Source organism: Octopus bimaculoides, chromosome 6 (assembly GCF_046866305.1).
Source record: "Octopus bimaculoides isolate indiv1 chromosome 6, ASM4686630v1, whole genome shotgun sequence".
In the NCBI taxonomy this organism is placed as follows: domain Eukaryota; kingdom Metazoa; phylum Mollusca; class Cephalopoda; order Octopoda; family Octopodidae; genus Octopus; species Octopus bimaculoides.
In genome coordinates this window covers 93,115,048-93,140,350 of record NC_142933.1, presented here as the reverse complement: position 1 = coordinate 93,140,350, position 25,303 = coordinate 93,115,048, and the positions used below count along the sequence as shown (strand labels likewise).

The 25,303-nt window shown below is 36.1% G+C and overlaps 1 protein-coding gene across 5 annotated transcripts in view; it reads right to left on the bottom strand.

Annotated features, from left to right (window-relative positions):
- Window positions 1–846: 846 nt before the first annotated feature.
- LOC106881822 (uncharacterized) overlaps window positions 847–25,303 on the bottom strand; it is a 53,487-nt gene continuing 29,030 nt past the window's right edge. For 2 of the 5 annotated variants that reach the window (XM_052968665.2, XM_014932334.3), the window contains exons 12-23: window positions 24,580–25,172; window positions 19,633–19,674; window positions 18,289–18,945; window positions 17,081–17,209; window positions 15,862–15,960; window positions 13,593–14,037; window positions 12,285–12,359; window positions 8,643–8,911; window positions 4,228–5,094; window positions 4,019–4,099; window positions 2,598–2,645; window positions 847–1,210 (exon numbers count right to left, since the gene is read on the bottom strand). In XM_052968665.2, coding sequence (XP_052824625.1) covers window positions 994–1,210; window positions 2,598–2,645; window positions 4,019–4,099; window positions 4,228–5,094; window positions 8,643–8,911; window positions 12,285–12,359; window positions 13,593–14,037; window positions 15,862–15,960; window positions 17,081–17,209; window positions 18,289–18,945; window positions 19,633–19,674; window positions 24,580–25,172 — 3,522 coding nt within the window. In that variant the 3' untranslated portion in view covers window positions 847–993. The remainder of the gene's footprint in view (window positions 1,211–2,597; window positions 2,646–4,018; window positions 4,100–4,227; window positions 5,095–8,642; window positions 8,912–12,284; window positions 12,360–13,592; window positions 14,038–15,861; window positions 15,961–17,080; window positions 17,210–18,288; window positions 18,946–19,632; window positions 19,675–24,579; window positions 25,173–25,303) is intronic. The other 3 variants (XM_089354253.1, XM_014932335.3, XM_052968666.2) reach the window with 2 other exon arrangements.

Genomic DNA, 25,303 nt, shown 5'->3' with positions numbered 1-25,303 from the left:
CCGGTCAGTTAAGAGATCTTTTCTGGATATGGTCTTGGATAGCTTTGTATTGTAAGAGCAGCATTGAGCCCTATTTAAGGGTACAATACTCCACTGAGGGCCTCATCTGACCTTTGTAGAGTGTCAATGATTGTTAGGAGCTGAAGTATGTTGTCTGTATGGTACAAGTACTGAACCAACAGTATGGACAAGTAGCAGGGACTTTCAAAGCTTAAATATATCAGGAAAATAGTTGTACTCAAGGTGCATTATACATGTACTACTGAGAAATTTTTTAAAAAATCAATGAGTAAAAGATGAAATCGTGTAGCTCATACAAGATAATATTTCAACATCATGTCAATCACAAACACAGTCATGTGTAGGCCGAAGCTTGACTGTGTATAGGCATGCAGACATGGCTGTATATAGGTGCAGGCATGGTTGTGTAAAGGCACATGCATGGCCGTGTATAGATGCAGACATGACCATAAGTGCAGGAATGGCCATGTATAGGTACATGCATGACTGTATGTATAGGCACATGCCTAGCTGTGTGTATCGGTGCACAGGAATAACTGTGTAGTTAAGTTTTCTTCCCAACTACATGGTTTTGGGTTCAATCTCACTGAATGGTATTTTATTTGAATAAGTGTTTGCTACTATAAACCATGGGCCAACCAAAGCCATGTGAGTGGATTTGTAAAGAGAAACTGAAGAAAGCTTGTCATATATATGCTGATTTAGCATTTGTAAACATTCAGTCTAAGTAGTATCTACTTAGACTTGCCTGAATTAAGAATTAAAATAACTAAAGGAATTAATTTGAGCTGAAGAAGTAGGAAGAAATAAGAAAACTACCAAATGTTTTAGTATAATAATAAACATAAAGTTTTATTTTTCAATGAGAATTTCCATACACCCCTTGTAATGTGCAAGCCAGATAGTATATTGAAGTTACAAGTACTATCAACAGGATACTACAATGGTAGGCAGTTCCATTGAAACCATTCTTCAATCACTTGATGACCAACTGCGACTGCGACTGGAACTACTGCTCTTTCTCTTGCGACCACTCAATCTTCTTCCGCTCCTTCTACTGCTTCGACGGCGCTGACGACTGCTGCTGCTACTACGGCGGTCCCGAGTGTTTCGCCGTTGTTGGTTGCGAGAGCTGCTTCGCGAGTAGGAGCGCCGATGGCTGGATGACCGACTTCGTGAAGGACTTGAACTGTGAGCCGCAAATATATAAATAAAGGAAATAAGTTTTGCAATTTATTAAAAAGCTGGGGTGAAACTAATCAATTTTAAAAGATTTAAGTGAAAATAACGAACAAAAATTATACTTTTTTTTTTTTTGATGATGAAGAATGACACCCTGCAATAAATTCAGATGCAAAAATATAACTTATCTAACATGTCAACATGGCAACCTGATATACAAATGATAGTAAAGAATTATGATTTACATACTACTTCATCTTTTACAATATAAATTGTAAATTATATGTAGCTCAATGGAAAATTTTTTTTTCTAGATCAGCTAAGGGATTTAATTCTATCTTTATTATTAGAAGTCAGATGGTAAGAAAAGAACAAATTTAAAGAAACTAGAATATAAACATATCTTATCTAACAACACAAAATATTGTAGTATTTACACTAACAAAGATAATGCTAAGAAATTTTCAAAATTTGTAGGTTTAAAAGAATTTCATTTTGTTATGAGGAAATAATTTTCATTTCTAAAAGGATCAGAAATTTTGGGCAAGACATATATATTTCTGGGCACTCCGTCGGTTATGACGAGAAGGGTTCCAATTGATCTGACCTATGGAACAACCTGCTTGCAAAATGAACGTGCAAGTGGCTGAGCACTCCACAAACACATGTAGCCTTAACATAGTTCTCAGGGAGATTCAGTATGACACAGAGTGTGATAAGGCTGGCCCTTTGAGGTATAGGGGCTACTCATTTCTACCAGCTGGGTGGACTGGAGCAATGTGAAATAAAGTGTCTTGTTCAAGGAATTGAACTCACGACCTTGTGATCATATTCTTTTATTTATTTATTTCAGTCATTTGACTGTGACCCTACTGGAGCACCACCTTTAGTCAAATAAATCGACCCCAGAGCTTACTCTTTGCAAACCTAGTACTTATTCTATCAGTCTCTTTTGCCGAACCGCTAAGTTATGAGGACATGAACACACCAGCATCAGTTGTCAAGCGATAATGGAGGAACACAGACACATATATATATATATATACATATACATACATACGATGGGCTTTTTTCAGTTTCCATCTACCAAATCCACTCGCAAGGCTTTGGTCAGTCCGAGGTTATAAAAGACACTTGCCCAAGGTACCAAGCAGTGGGACTGAACTCAGAACCATGTGGTTGGTAAGGAAGCTACTTACCACACAGCCACTAGTGGTTAGGGTATTCGGCTTACAACCGTAAGTTCATACGTATATGTATGAACTGAAGTGTCTTTATTACTTGACTGGTACTAATTTTATCAACAAGGACAAAAGGCAGGTGACCCAATAACATTTGGGGTTTTTTTTTTCTTTTTTTACTTGAATGTAATAAAGATGAAATTAAAAACTTACCGTCTTCGAGAATTACTACGCCTGGGAGAATCTCGCCTGCGACGATTCCTTCACAAATATACAATTTTCAATTAATCAAATTTTCTATTTAAAATGATTTGATGTTAACATAAAACATGTCTAGGTCGGTTTTTTTTAAGTGCAAAAAAAATATTTTAAAAATATTAAAATGAATTAGTATACATATAAATATATACATATACACACACTTTTCTTTTTTTTTTTTACTTGTTTCACAGTCATTTGACTGCAGCCATGCTGGAGCACTGCCTCGAAGTGTTTTTCTCAAATAATTTGACCCCAGGACTTATTTTTAAGCCTAGTACTTATTCTATTGGTCTCTTTGCTGAATTGCTAAGTTATGGAGGTGTGAAAACACCAACACCAGTTGTCAAGCAATGATGGCCATGCAAATACAAACACAAAGAAACACACATAAATATATACATATCTATATACTTCAGGCTTTTGTTGGCCTAATGCAATAGTAGAAAACACTTGCCCAAGGTGCCATGCAGAAAGACTGAACCCAGAATCATGTGGTTGAGAAACAAGCATTTTACCACACAGCAACACATATATAAAAAGAATTTTCATATTTGGAAATTTGATTCATAACAGAGACTCTCTGGATTTGGTCAAATGTAAAGTTCAAGTAAGCAAATTGACTGTGGAAAGTTACACAGGTTCAAAATTTAGAGCTTAAGCGTCTTTCAACAACACTGAAATCATAATCCTGCTTTTCCAAGTTAACCTTGTAAACTGCTGTATTTAATGTTAGCAGTGAATAAAGCATCAGAAACCATGTCGATTTATGAGTGATCACTGAAGAATTAACAAATAGAATACTTTTATTAAAAGAACAGGTTTTCTGGTATAGGACAATCTGTTGAAATATAAAAATCAAACTTGAAAGTGTGGTAGGTGGGGGAGGGGATGAGTAAAGTTCTAATTGCTGAAAGCTTCTTAAGTGCTACCTAAACCAGATAGTTTATGAGATTGAGCTTTTTGTGGACCCCCATGCAAATGGTAGTTTATAAAAGTTACATAAGAAGTTTGTTTTGCGACCACATGGTTTTGGGTTCAATCCCACTACATAGCACCTAGTATAGCTCCAGATAAATCAATGCCTTGTGAGTGAATTTGGTAAGTGTAAACTGTTTAGAAGTCTGTTGTATATGTGTCTTTGTGTCTGTGTTTATGTGCCACTCCCCATTTTTTAACAACTGGTGTTGGTTTGTTTATCTCCCCATAACTTAGCAGTCCAGCAAAAGAAACCAATAGAATAAGTGTCAGACTTTAAAAAAAAATAAGTACCAGGATTGAATTGTTCGACTAAAACCCTTCAAGCTGTATGGCTGCAGTCCAATGACTGAAACAAGTAAAAGACAAATGATTTAAAATATGAAAACTTAACTTACTTAGAAGTGTCTCTAGAAGGGCTGCGCTTATACTTAGAAGTTGATGATGATATTGGGGATCTATGACGATAAGGAGGACCCCTAGAAAGAGGAAACATCAGAATTTAGAAAAAGCAAAACCAAATTCATAAAGACTTCTCACATTACTGAATATGATAAAAAATGATAATTCCAAAGAAGCGTGCAAAAAATAGAAACTGTTTACACACCGACTCCTAGAGCGTGTTGATCTACGTTGCTTCCATCTAGGGGGCGAGTAGTTACTGGTCCTCATATAAGGTCGTGATGAACGAGGTGAAGTATATTTTCTTGATGATCGGATCCCTCGAGAGGACGACGAACGCGAATACCTGTTTAAAGAGTATGATGTCGGTGAATGGTTCCAACGTCCACCGCGCACTGGAGAATTTCGGCTGGGTGACCTGAAGTAGCGTTTTGGAGACCGTGAATGGCTTCTCGATTTGCTACTGTTGTGACTGGTATGCCGTCTGCCCGATGACTTCTTTGGCGAAGGACTTGAATCCCGCGTGTACGAGTGTTTGGATGAAGACAGAGTTGAATGGTGTTTTTCATTATCTTCAGTGCTCTTAGAAGGGATGCTTATCACATCAATTTCTTTTTTGCCACTCTTTTCAGCATTGTCTTTCTCAACTACAGCCTTGGTTATTTCAGAGATCGAGGGCGGTTGCATCTTAAGATCACCTGCTTTTGTATCTGAAGGTAAAGGCACAGGGACATCAGACAATTCAATGCTCTCTTTTGTAACTTCATCTGAGTTAATGGATATTACTGCTTCATCAACAACTGCTTTCTGGTCTGTCTCAGAACTGACCGCTACAGCAGGTGTTGTGATTACAGCTTTGGCCAAAACAGAACTGCTAGTGTCAGAAAGTTTCAAAGTGGAAGAGAAGATGTTCTGTGCACAATTATCTGTCATTGATGGAACTGCAGTCAAAGAGTCAATGGAAACAGAAGCTACAGTGTTTGTGGAACTAGGTGGAAGTGGTACAGATTTCACACCTCCTACAGGATCAGGTGGGGTAGGGATGTTTGCTAGTAATGCTGCAGAATTGATTCTAGAGAAAACAAATGAAAAGTATAAAAAGAAAATTAGTAATTAAAAAATATTAAAATTTTAAAGCTAAAAGGCTTGGACTATTTGACCATTTGATTATTTGATCAAAGCTGATCGGCTGTTGCAACATATCCTTAGGCAAGATGCAATCATTACTCAGCCTTAGTTTGCCTTAGCTGACAAGTGGCAGCACTCCACTTCAAGTTGAGTGCTTAGGAATGATAAGCTGTAAAAAATATTTATTTCAACAATATACACAAAGGTCTGTAAAAGAACCAGTTCTATAAAGATTGGTATTTCCTAACTACTTTATTATCTTAGCTCGTCTAATATTCTAACTCAGACCACTTTGATTTTTGATAAATTCATGTAAAAGAAATTTGATATTCTAAGTTTTTCAAATATTTGTAAGTACCATTTTTAAAGATAAATGCATTTTAACTAAACTGGAAAAAAATTATACTAAAAGTTGGTGCCAATCAATAACAATTTCACTGTCATGTACAAGAAAGGAAATATAATTGATTCTCTTAACTCCAATATGTTATCAACTTTGGAGATTGAAAAAGTTGCATTTAATGTAATTTAAACCAAGAAACACAATGTTCCAAACCTGTGACCATAAAATATGTAGTAGATGCATTCTACTGCTATAGTCTGTATACCACTTTATCAAGGCAAATTTCTACCTTATTTTATTCTACTTACTTATTAATTCTGAAAAGATGGAAGGCAACACAACCCCATTAACATTTGAACTCAGATTCAAGAGATGAATATCAAATACAACCATACAGCAAGCCTGTCATTCTATTAACCTCTCCATATTTACTACCCTTCATCAGCTTATAATATAAAAAATAAAACTTAGATAGACAGCTAGTCATTATAGAGTATTTAAATAAATACCAAATTAATTGTTGCAAAAATAAAATCAAAGTTACTCTAATAGTTTTCTGGGAGAATATCTTTCTGTGGTCATTCTTAAAAATATTCAACTGAAATTCTACCAATAGCTGACATGCATGCTTCTGCAGACACACAAAGAAATCGTGTTGGTGCATGTTTCAAATAATGACAAAAGCTAGTCATTTCCTCTGATAAAATTCCATGATAGAGGCCAAGTCTTTACAAGTTATTATGATTCTTTAGAAACCATACTGCTCTCAATTATACTAAAGCATGACTGTAGCTCACATGACCTAAATCATATCAGTAGATAAATATAAAAAGAAAAGAACAAATATTTATTTAATGGTAACTATATAGACGGTCTTGAACTAAAAATGAATAAGAAAATCTTTGGGAATTGGTCTTATCTTAAATCAATAATTTGAACAATTAAAGAACACGCATAATTATTTAGGGTCAATGAAACTGATTGTTTAACACAAGGCTGCAGATTTATAATGACAGAAAAATGAATTTGTAATGTTGATATCTTTCTCAAGGATATTAGAGACAAACCTGAAAATTAAATAGATTATACACATTATAATCAGCCAGAATGAAGTTCATCTCTGTACCTACATTGCTGTATGAAAGCAATCTGACTTTTCAATTAATAAAATATCAAATCCAATTAATCATTTATCTTAAATGCAAAACAATTAAGATAGAATAAAAAGTGTAAAAAAAAGAACGAAAAAATGACTTGGTGGTCCAGTGCCAAACTACCTGGAAATTAATGAGGGCTTAGTTGTTGTTACTGTTCAGGTGCAGGGCAAGTCTGGAAGGGCTTACCTACAATTGAAAGCAATCCATTTGTGACCACCCCATCTTTTTAAGGGTATCCAAGACTACATTAGTCAATGCATTCAATCTTTAATATAGTAAGGTGCAGTTTGAGGGTTGTTATTTCTAGAAGGTTGAGCAACCATATAGAGGCCCTCTTATTGAAAGCTTCAGTTGACTATGTTGGAATTCCATAATTTCACATGGGATAGAATCTATGTTTGAAAATTGATCCCAGTATATTCTTAAGAGTTATTTAACAGAAATAAATTCTTTTTAAATTCAACCAAAGCAAATTCTCCTCAAAGTGCTTAAGGTCACTATAGGCTGAATGAAGTTCTTCTCTGAGACAACTGGATATTTAACCTATTTATTACCATATTTCTGTTAAAATATAATGTCTTTAAAAATAAGGAAAAATTTAGTAAAATGACAATCATTATTAAGCTGCTTTTATGTAGATCACTATAACTTCTTTGATACCAACACATTTGAGGCCACCCTTGGTTTCTATGATATAAACTTCATGTTTTAATGTGATTTAACCTTTTTGTTACCATATTTATTTTGAGATGCTCTATGTTTCTTTCAATTATTTTAAATATAACAAAGAATTTCATAAAATAACTCACTTATCATTAAGCTGGTGTTAGGAACATAAACTGTGACGAAGATTTGATGGAAGATTTTAATTCGAAACTTATGAAAAGACATTTGTACTACAGAACCAGAACCGGTTTCAGCCAGGTTGGTAACAAAAGGCTTAAATTAAAACCTTCCATTAAAGTTTCATGTTGATTTTTGTTCCAAATATCAGTTTAATAACGATAAAGTTATTTTACTTAATTCTTCATTATTTTCAAATTCAGTGTTCATCATCATCATCATCGTCATCGTTTAACGTCCGCTTTCCATGCTAGCATGGGTTGGACGATTTGACTGAGGACTAGTGAAACCAGATGGCAACACCAGGCTCCAATCTGATTTGGCAGAGTTTCTACAGCTGGATGCCCTTCCTAAAGCCAACCACTCAGAGAGTGTAGTGGGTGCTTTTACGTGTCACCCGCACGAAGGCCAGTCAGGCGGTACTGGCAACAGCCATGCTCAAAATGGTATATTTTATGTGCCACCCGCACAAGAGTCAGTCCAGGGGCACTGGCAACGATCTCGCTCAAAAATCCTACAAAGGCCAGTCAGGCGGTACTGGCAACTGCATGTTGTTCAAAAGAAATTTGGTAACCAATTTGTATCCTAGAACTAAGGGTGGTCTCTGGTAGGTAGGTATCGAAAAGGTTAACTAATCTCTTACATTGTCTTTCATGTTCTTCGGTAATCCAGGTCAGCTGTGCAATATGGAGGTAGCTGACCCCTTGTCAAGATCATCTTACCTTTATTACAAAAGACATGTTATCCAAATACTTAAGATCTAAATATAACATTAAGGTCCTTTCTTATATATGAAAGATTTTGCTTAGGGAGGAAGGGAAATTTCTACATTGCAATTAACTACATAGAAATTACTTTTTTGTCATTCCCACTTTTTGGTATATTCTATGGAGAAAAGTCAAACAGGAATCAATTTTATACAAAAAAGTTGGAGAACCAAAGAAAACTTTGTAATATGGCACATTTCTTTCCTTTTAATGATAATAAACAAGGACATTTATGATTTTTAATGCTTAAAAAAAAAAAAAAAAAAAGTCAAATGATTTTCATGTCAAAACATGTTTATCAACAAAAATGTGCTTCAATGTATCTGGCAACCACAGACATTTAACTCATTAAAAACTGGTGAAAAAAGAAGAAAATACCAACTTTGCAAACTGAGCTGTAGCTTCAATGGCTGTTTGTTCGGCAATTGCTAATGGTGGTGGTGGAAGAGGAGGTGGTGGTGGAGTGGTGGTAGTAGAGGTGGTGGTGGTGGAGGCGGCAGCGGTAGTAGTAGTAGTCGTAGTTTGCACTGTTGTTGATGTTGTTGCTGATGTTGTCAGCCCAGAAGAAGTAGTACAGCTTAAATGCACAGTTTCCCGACTTCCTTCCGATGGAAGACGGATAGACAAAGGAGGGTTCACTTCAGGAGGCAACTGCAAATGTAGATTTATAGCTTTCATTATAAAACAGACTTGTTCTATCTAGTCCTATAAAAAAATCACTTAATTTGGAAAAACTATCCAACCATATTACTATTAAAATGAGAGAAAGAGGAAAGGAGAGAAATAAATAAAAAAACTATCATTTTTGTATGATTGAAAGGATTCTCTTTCAACCTTGAAGTGGAATTAGAATATATATTACCTTGTATAATAGTTCGCTTTATATATTATGATATATATTATGAGATATATATCATCATCATCATTTAATGTCCACCTTCCATGCTGGTATGGGTGGGATGGTTTGGCAGGAGTTGGCCAGGCAGAAGCCTGCAGCAGACTTCTGTGTCTGTTTTGGCAGGATTTTTACAGCTGGATGCCCTTCCTAACACCAACCACCCAGCAGAGTGAACTGAGTGCTTTTTACATGGCACAAGAACAAGCAATGTCAGTTCTGGTAAGGTTTTTACAGCATATAATTTTTACATCCACTTTCGATGCTGGCATGGGCTGGGTGAGAATCCAATAAGTCAGAAGACTAACCATGTTTCACTCCAGTGTTGTGTTTTGGCAAGGCTTTTACAGCTAGATGCCCTTCCTAATGCCAGCCACTTTAAAGAGTGTACAGACTGCTTTTTTTTCATGACACCAGCACTAGTGAGGTTGCCTTGTAACTCGCTAGATTAAACAGTCCTCTTCCCTGAGAGAGAGAACAGGAGATAGGGTGGTCGTTTTGACAGAATAGTATACCAATATACTCATATAATGAAGAGATTCAATAATTGATGACAGCTGGAAACATTAAAACCATTTGTCCTTGGTAGGAGGTCCCTTTTTCTGGTAACCTGAAGCACACCCAGTTGTAGAGCTAGGATATTACCAACCTAGTAAAACCAATATCAACATTTAAAACAGTTTCTCGTGTAACCTGAGAGAACTGTTTGGTGCATGTCAATATGAAATATAAATTTTACTGTTCATGATGATGGTGATTGACAATAATGATTGATGATAATGAAAGAAGGAAGCAATTATGGAGGCATTAATGATGACAACGATAGCGGAGAAGGAGGTTTTGGTGGTAGCAGTAGTGAGGTCAATGTTATGATGATAATGATTGAAGGACATTCTTCATTCAGTAGATAATTCTAAATATCATTCTCACCATTATTTCTTCTTGTTGCAATAGAGTAGATCTGCAATGGAACATCTATCTACCTGTATCATGACCTTGTGTCATCACATCTGCATAGCCAAACTTTTTATGGTTTGCTTTTACGACCTTTAACTAACCAAATTTTCATTGACCTACAAATTTAGTATATCAACTCATTGCCTGTTTTATAACCTAACACGTGTCTTCCATTTGCATTGTATACCTATATCAGTTACTTCTCCTGTATACATTAACCTCTTTTAATGTCCAGATATTTTCTTAACTAATTTGTGTTCAACAATTCACTCATGTTCCCAATACACATCTCAGAACACACTCCACTCATTTCAATCAGTACAAGATCCTTGCATTAACTTCTTTTGTTTATTGTTATGAAGCATTACTTTTCACTAAGTAGGGATTTTCATCAGAATTTGAGCAAGACTAAAAGAACATTTAAAAGTTAGTTGATGCATAGTGTCAGATAAATAAAGTTTTCCAAAACTAGACACTTGTCTATAGCAGGTAACATTCTCAAATGATAAGGTACCTCTTCTTGGTAGCTACTAGCTGAAATAAGGTATTATACAATAAAGAGCTATACCCCAAAACACAATGAAACAGCTGTAATCAATTTGAATTAACAGTCAATGAACAAGTAGCTCAATGCTTTATTCACATAACCATTTTAGTAGTAAAAGTGTGCTTACTGAACTGTTGGGAATAAAATTATACAAAAGTAGCAGACAATTCACAATTTACCAAATTATACAATGTCATATTTATGTAGAAATAAACAGTGTACAATTAGAAAAACTAGCAGAACAAAGAAACTTCTGGAATGTCAAGAACTTCAAAAAAATCACAGGGTCCAATCCTACCACACATAAACTAGTGGATAGACTACATTAGTCACTAAAATAATCAACTTTTCTTGCATCATCATCATTATTATCATTTAACGTCCATTTTCCATGTTGCCATGGGTTGGACGGTTTGACAGGAGCTGGTCAGGCGAGGGGCCACACCAAGCCCTATCATCTGTTCTAGTATGGTCTCTACAGCTGGATGCTCTTCCTAACGCTAACCACTTTACGGAGTGTACTGGGTGTTTTTTACAGAGTACCAGCACTGGTATCAATTCTGCTATGGTGGACAGGTCTTCTTGAGTACAAGGTGCCAGATATCTCAGTCCTTTGTCAGGCACCAGATATCTCAGGCATAAACTTCAATTTAAAATGAATAGAATGCTTATGTGGAAGAGCCTAATTAACAGAGCACCATAACCCAACAATTGATCTACATAAATCAGTCAAAAACCAAGTTATCATTTGAATCACTCCCATTATGTGTATGAAACGTGTTCTCATCTCATAAGTACTACACAAATAATGCAAATGTGATGACCATGACTAGATAAAATGTATAAACAATGTTAAACGTGTATTAACATTACATTTCTAGGTTCAGTAATAAAATATGATTTACAATATTCAAGTACACTTAACATTTACAGGTCCATTCATGTATTACACAGTACTTGAGAAAGAGCAAAACTTTGTCGCTTATCAAGTCTCAATAAAGCTAGAAACTTCTTTGAACAATGGAATCAACTGTAAACAAAACCATCCATTTCTTAGGTGCTTGTATTAACAATTTCATGACCATATTTCTAATGAAATACGCTTTTACTTGTTTCAATCATTGGACTGTGGTCATGCTGGGGCACCTTTCTATGTCTGGTACTTATTGAACCTGAAGCCACATGGTCACAAAGCAAGCTTCTGAACCACAGAGCCATGCTTGAATTTCAATAATTTTGAGAATAATTAAACACTTGAAAGGTTTTAGTAAAACTAATTAACTTTATCATTATTAAGCTGTTGTTTGGAACATAAATACTTCTTTCATAAAACACTAACATTTCAGAATAGACAATTGTGTATCACAGACTGGGAAGCAGTCTCATGTGGCTTACTACTAAAATAGTCAAGACAACAATCTGCATTAGAAACACAGAAGTAGGAGTTCATGTTACTGTGTAAATTTAAGCAAAGGACCTCACATTGGAAATGTTTGATTTATTTTAAGGCTTCTAAAGGTGTAAAAACTCGTATAACTGTGGCATTTATTTGGATTACTTTACAGTGAAACTTTTAACAAATGACTTGAACAAATATTTAAATTAAGTGGCAGAAATAACTTTACCTGAATATTTTGTAAATTCATCTCTTCTTCAGGATCAACATCTTCAGGGTCAGGAGGTGGTTGCCATTTGAACTTCTAAAATACAACATTTTTAAAATCTCAGTCAAATATAACCATTATTAGAATTAACAAAAGGTAGTTGACAATTTCAAATATAGAAGTAGGAAAATTTCTTTCAAATCAAATAAGCAAACTCACTGCACATTTTACAAAGAATTTACTGTACCTATCTAACTAGACATACTCATATAATAGACATAATGCCAATGAGGAATCTACACAGTTACAGAGTTCCCAGAAGTAGCAGACAAAACCCTCTCCAATCACATTCTCCCATCTTAAAAAGAAGGAAAGACATTAGATAATACAGTCACAAATACACTATGTCTTGGGGGAAGAGACTAAATAGTTACTGTTGCAATATTTCTGTCATAGATCTGCTTAATCAGGGCTGATATGGAAACTAACAATAACATCAACAATAAAATATTGCATTATGTTCTTACGACGATACACAATTGTCTTTGCTTTAACTACAACTAGTCAATATTTACAAAAGCATATCTAAAGGCCAGTTTCAGCATTCAGTGTTTGGATGCAGAAATTCATGAACAGAAAAGAATCATGGTCTAAATTTGTTCTACAACTTAGATCTAAAAACAACATATTATAAGTAAAACAGTAAAGGATCAACAGTTGTTGTTGGCACTCCGTCGCTTACGACGTCGAGGGTTCCAGTTGATCCGATCAACGGAACAGCCTGCTTGTGAAATTAACGTGCAAGTGGCTGAGCACTCCACAGACACGTGTACCCTTAACGTAGTTCTCGGGGATATTCAGTGTGACAAGGCAGACCCTTTGAATTACAGGCACAACAGAAAGAGGAAGTAAGAGTGAGAGAAAGCTGTGCTGAAAGAGTACAGCAGGGTTCGCCACCATCCCCTGCCGGAGCCTCGTGGAGCTTTAGGTGTTTTCGCTCAATAAACACTCACAATGCCCGGTCTGGGAATCGAAACCGCAATCCTATGACCGCGAGTCCGCTGCCCTAACCACTGGGCCATTGCGCCTCCACAGAAGATCAACAGTAGACAAATAAGATACTGAGTTAAAGATCAAAACATTAAATGTCTAAAATTGAATTATATCGTAATGTAATGCAAGTCACAATAATCTACTTGCTTTTATAGTCAACCTAGAAACTTACTGGTCACAAAGGGTAGCTGGCTCTTTCATTATACTGGATAGTAATTCATAAGCAACAAATACAATTGTAAACTCTTTCTAACATTACAGATTCAAAATACTTACTTCTAGCTTCTCTTTAGGTTTCTTATCAGCACCAGATGTTGACTGACGAGAGTAATGCTTGGACTTGCTGGATTTAGATTCAAGAGTAGCATGTCGAGCCCGTGGGCCATCACCATCAGAATCCATATCAGAATCTGAGCAACCAGAAGAATTACTCATGTTTGAAGAAAGAGCAGTTGAATTAAGCTGACTTCGGTCATCAGGTTTAATCACAGCGGCCACTAATGGTTCTGGCTGATCCTCCAGGTTGTACTGAATCTTTCCACTAGTAGGTTCATTGGCAACTACAATGGGTGCTGCTGGCTGAAGTTGTGATAATGATGGCAGTTCAGGAGTCAATGAATTTTTGGGTGATTTTGGAGTGACTGCACTAGCAGAATCCTTCTGCTCTGCATCGCTATCTTCATCAGTTTTAGGTAGGGTTTTATTTGGACTAAGATTATCACTGCAAAAAAGCAAGTAAAAAAAAATTAATCAGTATAACTGTATACTCATGTACAAACACATCAAAGTACCAATCAAACGTTGGGGCAATTTATCAACTTCTGATCTGTGCCAACATGCAATGGGCTAACCTGGTACAGTAAAACCTAAATCCCCACCCAAATGTGGTGTTCAGGTGGCAGGTGAAGTGATACACCAGTTGGAATATAATACTAAAATCACATTATTATCTACCAATAAAATCTTACTTTACTACCAACACTACACAAACATCCATAACACAAAAGAAAACACATCTATTTTCAAAATCATCATCATCTTACATCTGCTTTTCTATTCTGGCATGGGTTGAATGAGTTACTTCAGCTCAAGTCAGTTCTTATTCGAGCTCTAGATGAACAAGGGTCCACATTTTGTTTGTACATTCCATTTTGGCATAGTTTCTAGAGCTGGATACCCTTCCTAATGCCAACCACTTTACAAAATTTACTGAGTGTATTACATCCTGGTACCAGTTCTAAAGTTGTTAGGTGCCAAGCAAAACTAACAAGTTTTTTCTACCTTATGTTGTTTTCATCCATTTGCCAACCACTTTACAGTGTACTGGCTGCATTTTATAGTGGCACCAGTTCTAGAGGGGTCCTAGCAATGCTGAAGAATTCTCACTACCTTATACTAACTCTGCATGTTCAAGGTAAAACGACCAAGAAAGAAGATAGAAATATATCTATCTTCCATTGCCCTTCCTCTATCACACTAGTTTCTATCCCTGTTTACTTCATCATGCTTGGTCTTCTATGTTCAGTAATAAAATACAATTTACAATATTAAAGTACACTTAACATTACAGGCCCATTCATGTATTACACAGTACTTAAGAAAAACAAAACTTTATCATTTATCAAGTCTCAAAAAAGCTAGAGGTTTCTTTGAACAATGGAATCAAATGTAAACAACAACATCCATGTGTTAGGTACATTTGATAACTACATGTTGATAGTAACAAGGAGACTGAATTGAACAGATAAACTAGTGTGAGCAGTATGATAGGGGTAGAGGGGGTGACAGGAAGGAGAGAAGGCAATGGAAGAGGAAATTTGAAATTTCAAGAGAATAATAGGAGAGAATTATATATCAGTAATTAATGATAGATGGGGAGTAATGCACAAGAGAGAGAGAGAGAGAGAGAGAGAGAGAGAAAGAGAGAGAGAGAGAGAGAGAGAGAGAGAGAGAGAGAGAGAAAAGGTGAGACAGAGAAAGAGAAAGTGAGAGGGTAAGCATGATAGATGTCAATGAGTGATAGGAAAGGGAGCATGGAAAATTGGATGTTGCTATGATGCTATATTGTTCATTTTTACATGTTTTTCTATGCTAACATGTTTTTTTAAGGGGAGAGGTTTTAGATGATGGACTGATTATATAATCATACAATTGTTATAACAGTTATTGTGTTGTGGCACTTAGGCAAAGAATAAGAACTATGTTGGCTCAAAATTGTCAGACCCAAAACAACAGGGTGCACAATATTTTACAATTAACAGTAGGACGGCCAATAGTATTAACAAACAGATGACTAAAATGGTAAAAAAAAAAGTTGCTACGACAACTCTTAAATAATATGTAAATCATTAAAATAAAATTAGAGGATGAAAATGAAACAATATCTAAGAGGGTACAGAAGTTCTAACATAAACACAAATAAACATGTACAGGTAATAAAATATATCATCAGATTGAATTTATATTAAAGTAAAATAGAAACTAACTTTGAAAAATCAGTTGCTGCACTGATATTTTAGCTATCGAGGTAATTCACAGTACTCACGTCATCAAGTTCTCTGTACTCGCAGATTTAGGTCTCCATGGTTTCTGCCCTGGTTTCCAGTGAGTAGGAGGTGGACTCTCTGACTTCTCTCGTTCCATTCTGATAAAAAGTGAGAATGAAAAAGAACTTAAACCTAGTGATAACAATTACATATGCATAACATATATATCAAATAGAAAGCAGTGCTTATATAATCAAAAATATAAGATACAATATAATAATTATTCTCAAGACAGAGGCATGTCTGAGTGGTTAAGAAATTCACTCCCCAACCACATGGTGTCATGTTCAGTCCCACTACATGGTACCTTGGGTAAGTATGTTCTAACACAGTTTTGAAGTCATATGAATGAATTTAGTAGATGGAGACTGAAAGAAGACTGCTTACTGTGTGTGTGCGTGCGTGCGTGCGTGCGTTTACATCTACAGTCACCTGCAGGGTGCAGTGAGTGCTGGTGGTGATGTCAGTTAATCTGGGCAGCAAATCATCAGCTCACATTGTGTCTTTGAAGCTGTATGGAATAGAAGACCCCCTACTTGTGGGGATTGGCATGCCAAAGAATAGACCCAATGTTTCCTCTGCATGTCATAAAGGGCAACTAAGAGGTTGAGTAAGGATTTGTACTCCAACCTCATAAACTCTTACCAGCAATGACTACCCAAACAGACCCCTAGGTTGGAGGGTTGTTGCTTGAGTGGTGCAAAAGCATCATCTGCCAGGAGAGGGGGAAAATCACCAACAAACGGGGGATGCAGCAACACGCTGTTACAGCGCATGCCCCCATGCTGCTGCTGCTACTACTACCACCATTATTTTGATTTGATCAACAAATTAATGTTCTTCATATACAGTTCTATTCCTATTAATAGTTCTAAGCTCCTGGCAATAATTGAGTGATCTACCCTTCACTGAGGACAATGAAACCAAAACATTCAATTGTCACTTTGCTTATTTCCATAAAAGATTTATTTTTGGTTCATATAAACTTTTGAAAGTTCCTTCCCTTGCCCAACTCTAACAATGTATTTTCCTTTTCATTAATTAGAATTATTCTTAGCTCATCATCCCAAGTATGGGAGCCTGTAGTGAGCTATAAAACAGAAATTAGTCTGTACCCAAGTATAAATAAAGCAAAAAAAAGTATGGAATAAAACATTAAAGTGAAGACCCTATCAAATTCTAAAGCTTTAAACTGAATATATCAATGTAATAATTTACCTTTGAAATGTAAGTAACTGGTGTTGAAGTGCATCTCGGGAAAAAAGTTTCTGCCGCTTTTCAGCCACATTAGATCGCCTTCTTGGTGGACTGTGATGTCCACCAGAACTTGAATGTGAATATCTGCGACTTTAGAAAAAAAAAGAAAAGAAAATATTTTTACAAATGTATGAGGAGAGTTGCAGTTAGTTAAGTTGTTGGGGTGTTGACCAACAAAACAAAGGATTAACAGAAAGAAGCCAGTTGTATATATGTATATATGTATATATATCAATGTATGTGTTCTTGTGTTTGTCCCCCACCACCGTTTGACAACTGGTGTTGGTTTGTTGATATACCTGTAAGTTAGTGGTCTAGCAAAAAAAAAAAAAAAAAAAAAAGACCAATAGAATAAGTATCAGGCTTAAAAATTAAATAAAACAGTACTGAGGTCAATTTGTTCAACTACACTCTTGAAAGCAGCATCCAAACGTGGCCACAGTCCAGAGACAGAGACAAAGAAAAGACAAAATGACAGTTAAACAGAAACTATCAAAATCTTGCAATAAAACGTTAACTACAAATCCTTCAGTAAAATTAACAACCCTTCCTTTATAAAGACTATAACCTTATTGATAAATAACATTGTGTAACAAAAATTTTATTTTTTTCATTGTCTTTGATTAGTGTTATTTCCTATTTGCTTCTATTTTGAAATCAAAAAGAAATGACTACCATTCCCTTCAAAATGTGCTTTTGTCACCTGGACATCAATGTTTTGAAACTGACCTATTTTCCATTACATTTCAGACAGATTCAGCACTGAGTTGCTGAAGTAGAAATATTGTTATAGCAAATATTCTGCTCAACACCACAAATCTGCTTGTCCGTTGCTTGACCTCAACCACACGAGCATGTTCCTTAGTGGCTGACAATATGTGCATCTCTGATCATGAGCAGGAGTATATGGGGAGAGCATCATAGCCATGTGTTGAGAGGGATTCTTTGGGGGCTTGGATAAATGTAACAAAAGCAAAATTTGAAGGAAATATTAGTCATTTTTCATACTTTTTAGGGGTAATCAAATAGGAAATAACAATTTCTACTCAAGGACAAAAATTGTGTTTACATAAGTAAACCATTTTAAGATCTTTTTCCTTTAGTTCCCCAGCCCAATATACAATTGTGTGATTCCTACACACAGCCTAAATATTTCAAAAACGCTTTACCTGTGTTGGTGACGAGATGAACTCCTGTTTCTATGATGTGATGGAGATGAAGAAGAGGACGAAGAAGAATGCTGCCGCTGAGAACGCCGTGTTGTTCTATTCCTCTTGTAGTGCTCAGGAGAGTTAGATCTTGGTCTTGACTTTGAAGTGGACCGATTCTTACGACTCCGATCAGCTGAATGGGATTTATGTGATCGAGATGGCTGTGCTGATTTCGACCATGACCTTCGGTCTCTGGGCACATGTGATTTGGAATGCGAACGACTGCGTCTTCTGCTTTTGTTCTGATGCCTTGAATCAGTGTGTGAGGACTTTGAAGAAGATCTACTGTTTCTACGAGTAGAACGCCGATATCGGCTGTTGTGTTTGTCAGTGTGATCTGGACCCACTTGCTGAGACAACCAGCTGCTGTGTCTGGATTTATTCTCTTCCGTCTTTTGTCCATGACTTCGCAGCTTTGATGGTTTGCTCCTCTTTCCACTACTTTCCCCATCATCTTTGCTGGCTTTTGTTTCGTGATTCTCTTCCCCCTTTGTCTTTGCACTCTGAACTTCTACATCAGAATCCGAAGCATTTTTCCGGCTGCGTGATTTGGAACGAGATTCTCGATCCTTCGGAGACTTCCCTCCCCTTTTGTGCTTCTTATGCTTCTTGTGCCTAAAAATATTAAAAAAAAAATAAAGATAAATTATTTGCAACAAAATCAAAAATTACTTTGATAATTTAACCTTATGATTATTATTGACAGTGATGATGATGGTAATGGTGGTGGTGATGGTGACAGAAACAACGAATGTGACAATCATTTTGGAAGGCTTTTTTTTTTTTTTTTTTTTTTGCAATACAAAGATTTCATAAATCACGCTGGGTCAAAACAAAAAGCATCAACATCAATTCGTTTTCCCAGCTGGTGTACAACAACTGAACTTTCAAATTCACTGATGATAATGCTGATGATGACTTCACTGTTTTAATTATTTTCACAAAGGTCAACTCAGGCAAAGTTAGTTTTTTTTAATAATATATTAGAAAAAATATTTGTGGTAAAACAAAGAATTAATATGATATAAACCAACATTGGCTGTGTGGTTAAGAAGTTTTCTTTGTAACCATTGGGTTTCCAGTTCACTTCCACTGTGTGACACCAAGGAAAAGTGTTTTCTGTGATAGCCTCAGGTTGATCAATACCTTCAGTGAAACTGGTAGTCAGAAATTGTATGGAAGCTGGCTGCATATAAATGTGTGTGCACACATGCACAAGACAATAATTTTAAACAATGTGAACAAATAAGCATTACATTTGAGAGGTTAATCTGAACACTGAAGGGTTAAACAGGCACTTACTTTTTCTCCCTATGCTTTTTAGCATCATCTTTGTGGTTGTCTCTGAAAGAGAAAAAAAAAAATCAATCAAGCCTGTTAAAGAAATCTTTAAAAAATCATCAACCTTAATTTTATTTTTACTAAATGTAGCTATCTTTAATGAGGGCAATGAATTTTATGTAAATTATTTCCAAAGAGATTATTTATTTACCATTCATTAGAAGCACATTATTCCACAAGCATCATGTTCAATTAATTTTCAACACCAATATTGTCAAATATACAGATATTTTGGGTTTGGCATCCTCAGTTGTGTCACAATATTTTGGATATTGCATCCTCTGGCCTTCTTCAAGAGCTTTTCATATTTGATAAGATTGTGACAATATTCCATTGTCCAAGCCAGGAATGGTTTCTGGTATTAGTTGTTTGTGTGCTTATTGAGTCAGCTTAATTGTTCCATATAAACTAGAGCACATACAGATGCAGTGCCTCAGAAATTGAACTCATGCTCATGAAGTCACTATAACAATTAACACCCAATAATTAATCAGTGCTTACGTATGTCATTTTCTTGCAGTTTACTTGGCTGATACAAGTTCAATTCCACAATCAATATATATGTAAACACACACACACAGTTGCAAAACAAGGGAGTAAAAACAGTACTTGGATACCAAAGGTAGAGTAAAATAGTATTTTATTGAAGCTGTCACAAACTGTAATTCCATATAACTGGTCATCAGTTGTGAGTATTACTCATGAGTGTCTGATGAGTGGTTACATAAAACTCTGAACACTAGTTTGTGAAGTTTAAAACTTCAATAAAATATTGCTTATAATTTAATTATAGTTTAACTCAACTCCATAGGACTTCAAATTTTGCAGTGCTCACTAAACTTTAAACCATAAAATTATATGTAAACCCCTACAAATGTGATGAGTACCACTTAGAATTGTTTGTCCACTCAGTTGTGCGTGTGTGTGTTCTTTTATTCTTTTATTTGTTTCAGTCATTTGACTGTGGCCATGCTTGAGCACTGCCTTTTAGTCAAAGAAATCGACCCCAGGATTTATTCTTTGTAAGCCTGGTACTTATTCTATCAGCCTCTTTCGCTGAACCACAAAGTACAGGGACGAAAACACAGAAAGGAGCACAGAAAGAAACAAGGAGAGAAACTAAAGAATGTGTAGTGGCTAGCGATCTATCATGGCGAATATATATATATATATATATATATATATGACGGGCTTCTTTCAGTTTCTGTCTATGAAATCCACTGACAAAGCTTTGGTTGGCCTGAGGCAAAAGTGGAAAACACTTGCCCAAGGTGTCACACAGTGGGGCTGAACCTGGAACCATGTAGTTGGGAAGCAAGCCTCTTACTACACAACCACACCTGTGCATGTGTGTGTGTGTGCTACTTTGGCATGTGATCTACAACTTAAAGGGCAATTACTTCAGGTTACTTTTTAGTTTACTTTTCAATTTCTAAAAAGACTTAACATGTTGGCTAGATTTTTTACAATAAATTCTTTTGTACATTGTAAATGAATTTTTTTCAAAATTCTTACTATTTTAATAATAATAAAACTATATTTCATTTATGTCTTAGTAAATAACAAGAAGAGACCAAAAATAAACAATATAATAATTAAAATAAGCACGTAGATCATACAAGTTTGACAGCCGTGAGCTTTGCAACGCAAAGAAACTAAAAACTAACTAAATATGTTACTGAATATGTTACTAAATAACAACAGGCATCTGGAAAAAGGCTAGAGTGTACATGACCATAACTTTAAAACTATAAGACACTAGTCTGAATATATCAGAGTATAATAATGATAATTACTTATCTTATAAATTCAGATGATAATAATAATATTGTTGTTGCCCCAGTACAGCCTTGATGATGCTGACCTAAAGACATTCCAGATGTGACAATCTAAACATGGTTTTCAGGAATAGTGTATCCAGGACAAAATCATCCAATATGTCCTTCCTTTTCCAAGGCAGTATAATCCCCACCACAGACATTGTAGCATAACCTTAGTTTTACTGTATTAAAATGGTTGGTATTAGGAAAGCAATTTAACACTAAAACAAATGCAACTGTAGTGACGTCATATTGGCGCCAAAAAGCATAGGCGCCATTACTGAATCCTTAACCACGCATGGGTGGGTTTCAACATCGAAGCGTTCCCGCTATTAGACTGTCTCTTACCAAGGCAGACAGCGACCAAGCAAGACGTCTAAGCAAGCTCTCCCTTTTGAGTGTGGTTGAACCAAGTTGTCTCTATAACGACACCAGCTCGAAGAACCGTACATCTACATTTCAGGCTACTCTAAAACTGGACAATTAGAAGCTGTTTTATTTTCCACCGAACAATAAATATTTGTTGTTGTTGATCAGTTTGGAGTTTCTGCGTTCATTTCTCTTCCAATTTAATGTAGGAAAGTTAGGTGTATATCTAAAGATATATAACCCACTCTCCTAAAGTGGTGACCCCAACTAAGGAACGACTGCAGCCACGACAATCTGGACTGATCAGCATCATCATTGGTATGAGCAACACGAGTTTCCGGCCGCCGTCATCATCATCATCATAACGACTTTTTGAACAATTTCACAGTGAGATATTGACTCTATAGCATTTCCGACTATACGAACTCACATTGTGCCAAGCTGACACAGACGTTTTTTTTCTTTCTTTCTGACTATTATTTTCCATTTCCTTTCAGGCACGTCAAGGTGGGTTTCAAAAAAAAAAAAAAAAGAAAAAATTTTTTTTTTCCCGCAGACAGTACAAGCACACAACTAAACACACTACAAAAAAAAAAACTATGTATCCGGTTCGTAAAAAGTTACACAAGGAAATTTGGAATGTCCATACGCGGGAGGTCGTGGTCGGTGAGCAGAGCTATAGATGAGCATCAGATGCTAGTTGTGACCGTTTACCTGGTACGGAATATTCTATGAAAGTTTACACAAGGAAAATTTGGTCTGTTGATCGTGAGTGGAAAACATCCACTCTAACAGAGTCGACAAAACCGAGTGTGTTGATTTGGAGTGTCTGTACTCAGGAAGTCGTGGTCAGTTGCGGAGCTGTGGTTGAGCATCGATGCCAGTTTCGACCTGTTACCTGGTATTAAATATCCAAATCGGCTAGCTCTGACTGTTGTGCGTGAATGGATAAATCCCACTCATACAGTGAAGATAAAACCGAGTGTTTTGATATATATTTGTGCCGCATTTTCTGCGTGGTTTTCGATGGCCATCTCGCCTCAGACGTCCCTCCAAAATTTTTTAATTTCGTGTTTCACACTCAAGGGGGAGCCATTGTAGTGACGTCATATTGGCGCCAAAAAGCATAGGCACCGCTACTGAATCCTTAACGACGCATGCGTGGGTTTCAACATCGAAGCGTTCCCGCTATTAGACTGTCTCTTACCAAGGCAGACAGCGACCAAGCAAGACGTCTAAGCAAGCTCTCCCTTTTGAGTGTGGTTGAACCAAGTTGTCTCTATAACGACACCAGCTCGAAGAACCGTACATCTACATTTCAGGCTACTCTAAAACCGGACAATTAGAAGCTGTTTTATTTTCCACCGAACAATAAATATTTGTTGTTGTTGATCAATTTGGAGTTTCTGCGTTCAGTTCTCTTCCAATTTAATGTAGGAAAGTTAGGTGTATATCTAAAGATATATAACCCACTCTCCTAAACAACTATCAAAATTTGAAAATCCAGCTAATGCAACTACGGAAAAAAACAAAAATTTAATGATGATGATAAACAATGAAATAATCAGTTTATTTTTTTTTAAATATGTTAACCCTTTAGAATTCACATTAGTCTGTCATAAGTAATGCTTATTTATTCACATTGTTTCAAATTAAGCATGCATTATCTTGTAACTTTGAGAATTTGATGAGGCAACAGTTAATTTTTTAGAATGACATTATAGGGTAGAATTGAGAAACCAGATCTGGCCAGTTTGAACATAAAACAGGTAGAATATTTTGGCTGGATTTGGCCGGATATAGCTGGTTTAAATACTGAAGGGTTAAATAGTTGGCTTAGTAATAATTAGTATAATACACTAAGTAATCAGTATTGTTCAACAGTAGTGACTGCAATACAGGTATGATCAAGTTTTATCTAACAGTGCATATAATTAAGAATGCTGTATTGATGTATGTATTTGTATGAAAATTATCTATTCAAAAAGGCTTTAGGGATTTGGAAAAGAATCACTGATTCTTTAAAAGTAAATATTGTTAGTTAGCACTATTTCTTTTTTTTTTTTTTATAGACTTAAAAAGACCTTAGGCAAACTATACTTTTTAAAATAAGTCATGCAATGTGATTCCATCTTATTAACAAAGTTAAATGTTTTACAATCATTTTTAGATTGTACACCATCCATTTTCCCATGCTAACATTTTAAAATATTTTTATGACTAACTCAGAGGAGGAAGGGTAGTATCCGTGATACTTTCAGGGCCTCCAAGGCTAGGTAGAGGAAGTGAAGAAGTTATCCTCAGGACAGAGACCTAGCTTGACTAGACTCCACTAAAGGTACCCAAGTACCAGTTGTGGTGTTAAAATAGGTCTTCTGTCCAAGAACAACAATAGCCCTTTAAAAGGGCTTCTACATAGTTTCTGTCAACCAAATTTTACTCACATGGTTCTGGTCAATGTGAAACACTGGCAGAAAACAATTTGCCCACCCAAGGTGTCACACAATGAGACTGAATCCCAAACCCTATAATTGTGAAGCAAACTTCTTAATCATGCAGGCATGCCAACATGAGGATAAACTAAAGAATTAAGATAATTGTATTAAGTATTAAATTAGGTTCCTCCAGAAAAGGACGGACAACTTTTTTTTTATATTTTATAACCAGATATGATGATGATGATGATGATGATGTGCAAGAATATGAGAAAAGTACAAACCTGCTCTCTTCAGCAACCTTATTAGATTTGGATGAATCAGGATGGGCAGCATCACGGTGAGAATGAGAATCCTTTGTACGTTCCTTCTCCAATGGTGAATGACTCCTCTTGGACTCACTGCCTTTCTCTACACTTTGTCTCTTAGATCGATCAGATTCACGCTCACGCTGTCTATCTCTGTCTCTGTCTCGACTTGATTGTTCTTTACTCTGCTCTTTTTTCCGATTCCGACGATCTCTGCTGCTGCTTCGACGACTGTCTTTCTTCCAGTCGTCTGCCTCCCTGTCTCTGTCCTTACTCTCGCTATGAACACGCCAACCATCGTGATCAGTGCTCTCACGATTCCGGCTTGGATTCTCAGAATTTTTCTGTCGGTTTGACTCTAGTGTATCTCCCTTCACCCAGCGGGTGGAGTTGCTGATTTCCTTTCCTGTTGAATCCAATTTATCTCCTTTCAACCAACGAGCACTGTTAGTGTTCTCTTTAGCAGCTGCAACAGTCTTCACACCATTATCTACCTGGCGGATTCTATCCAGTTCCCGACGCCAATGTGGCGGAGTAATGCTACCATCTCTACTCCGAGACCGGAAACGCTACAAGAAATATAACATTAAACCAAAATAAAGATACCGTGATCCAAAAACATGCAATAAAAAATAATGTACTTTACTGATTCTAGTAACACAAAATCTACAGTCACTGCATTTTGGCAAACAGTTAATAT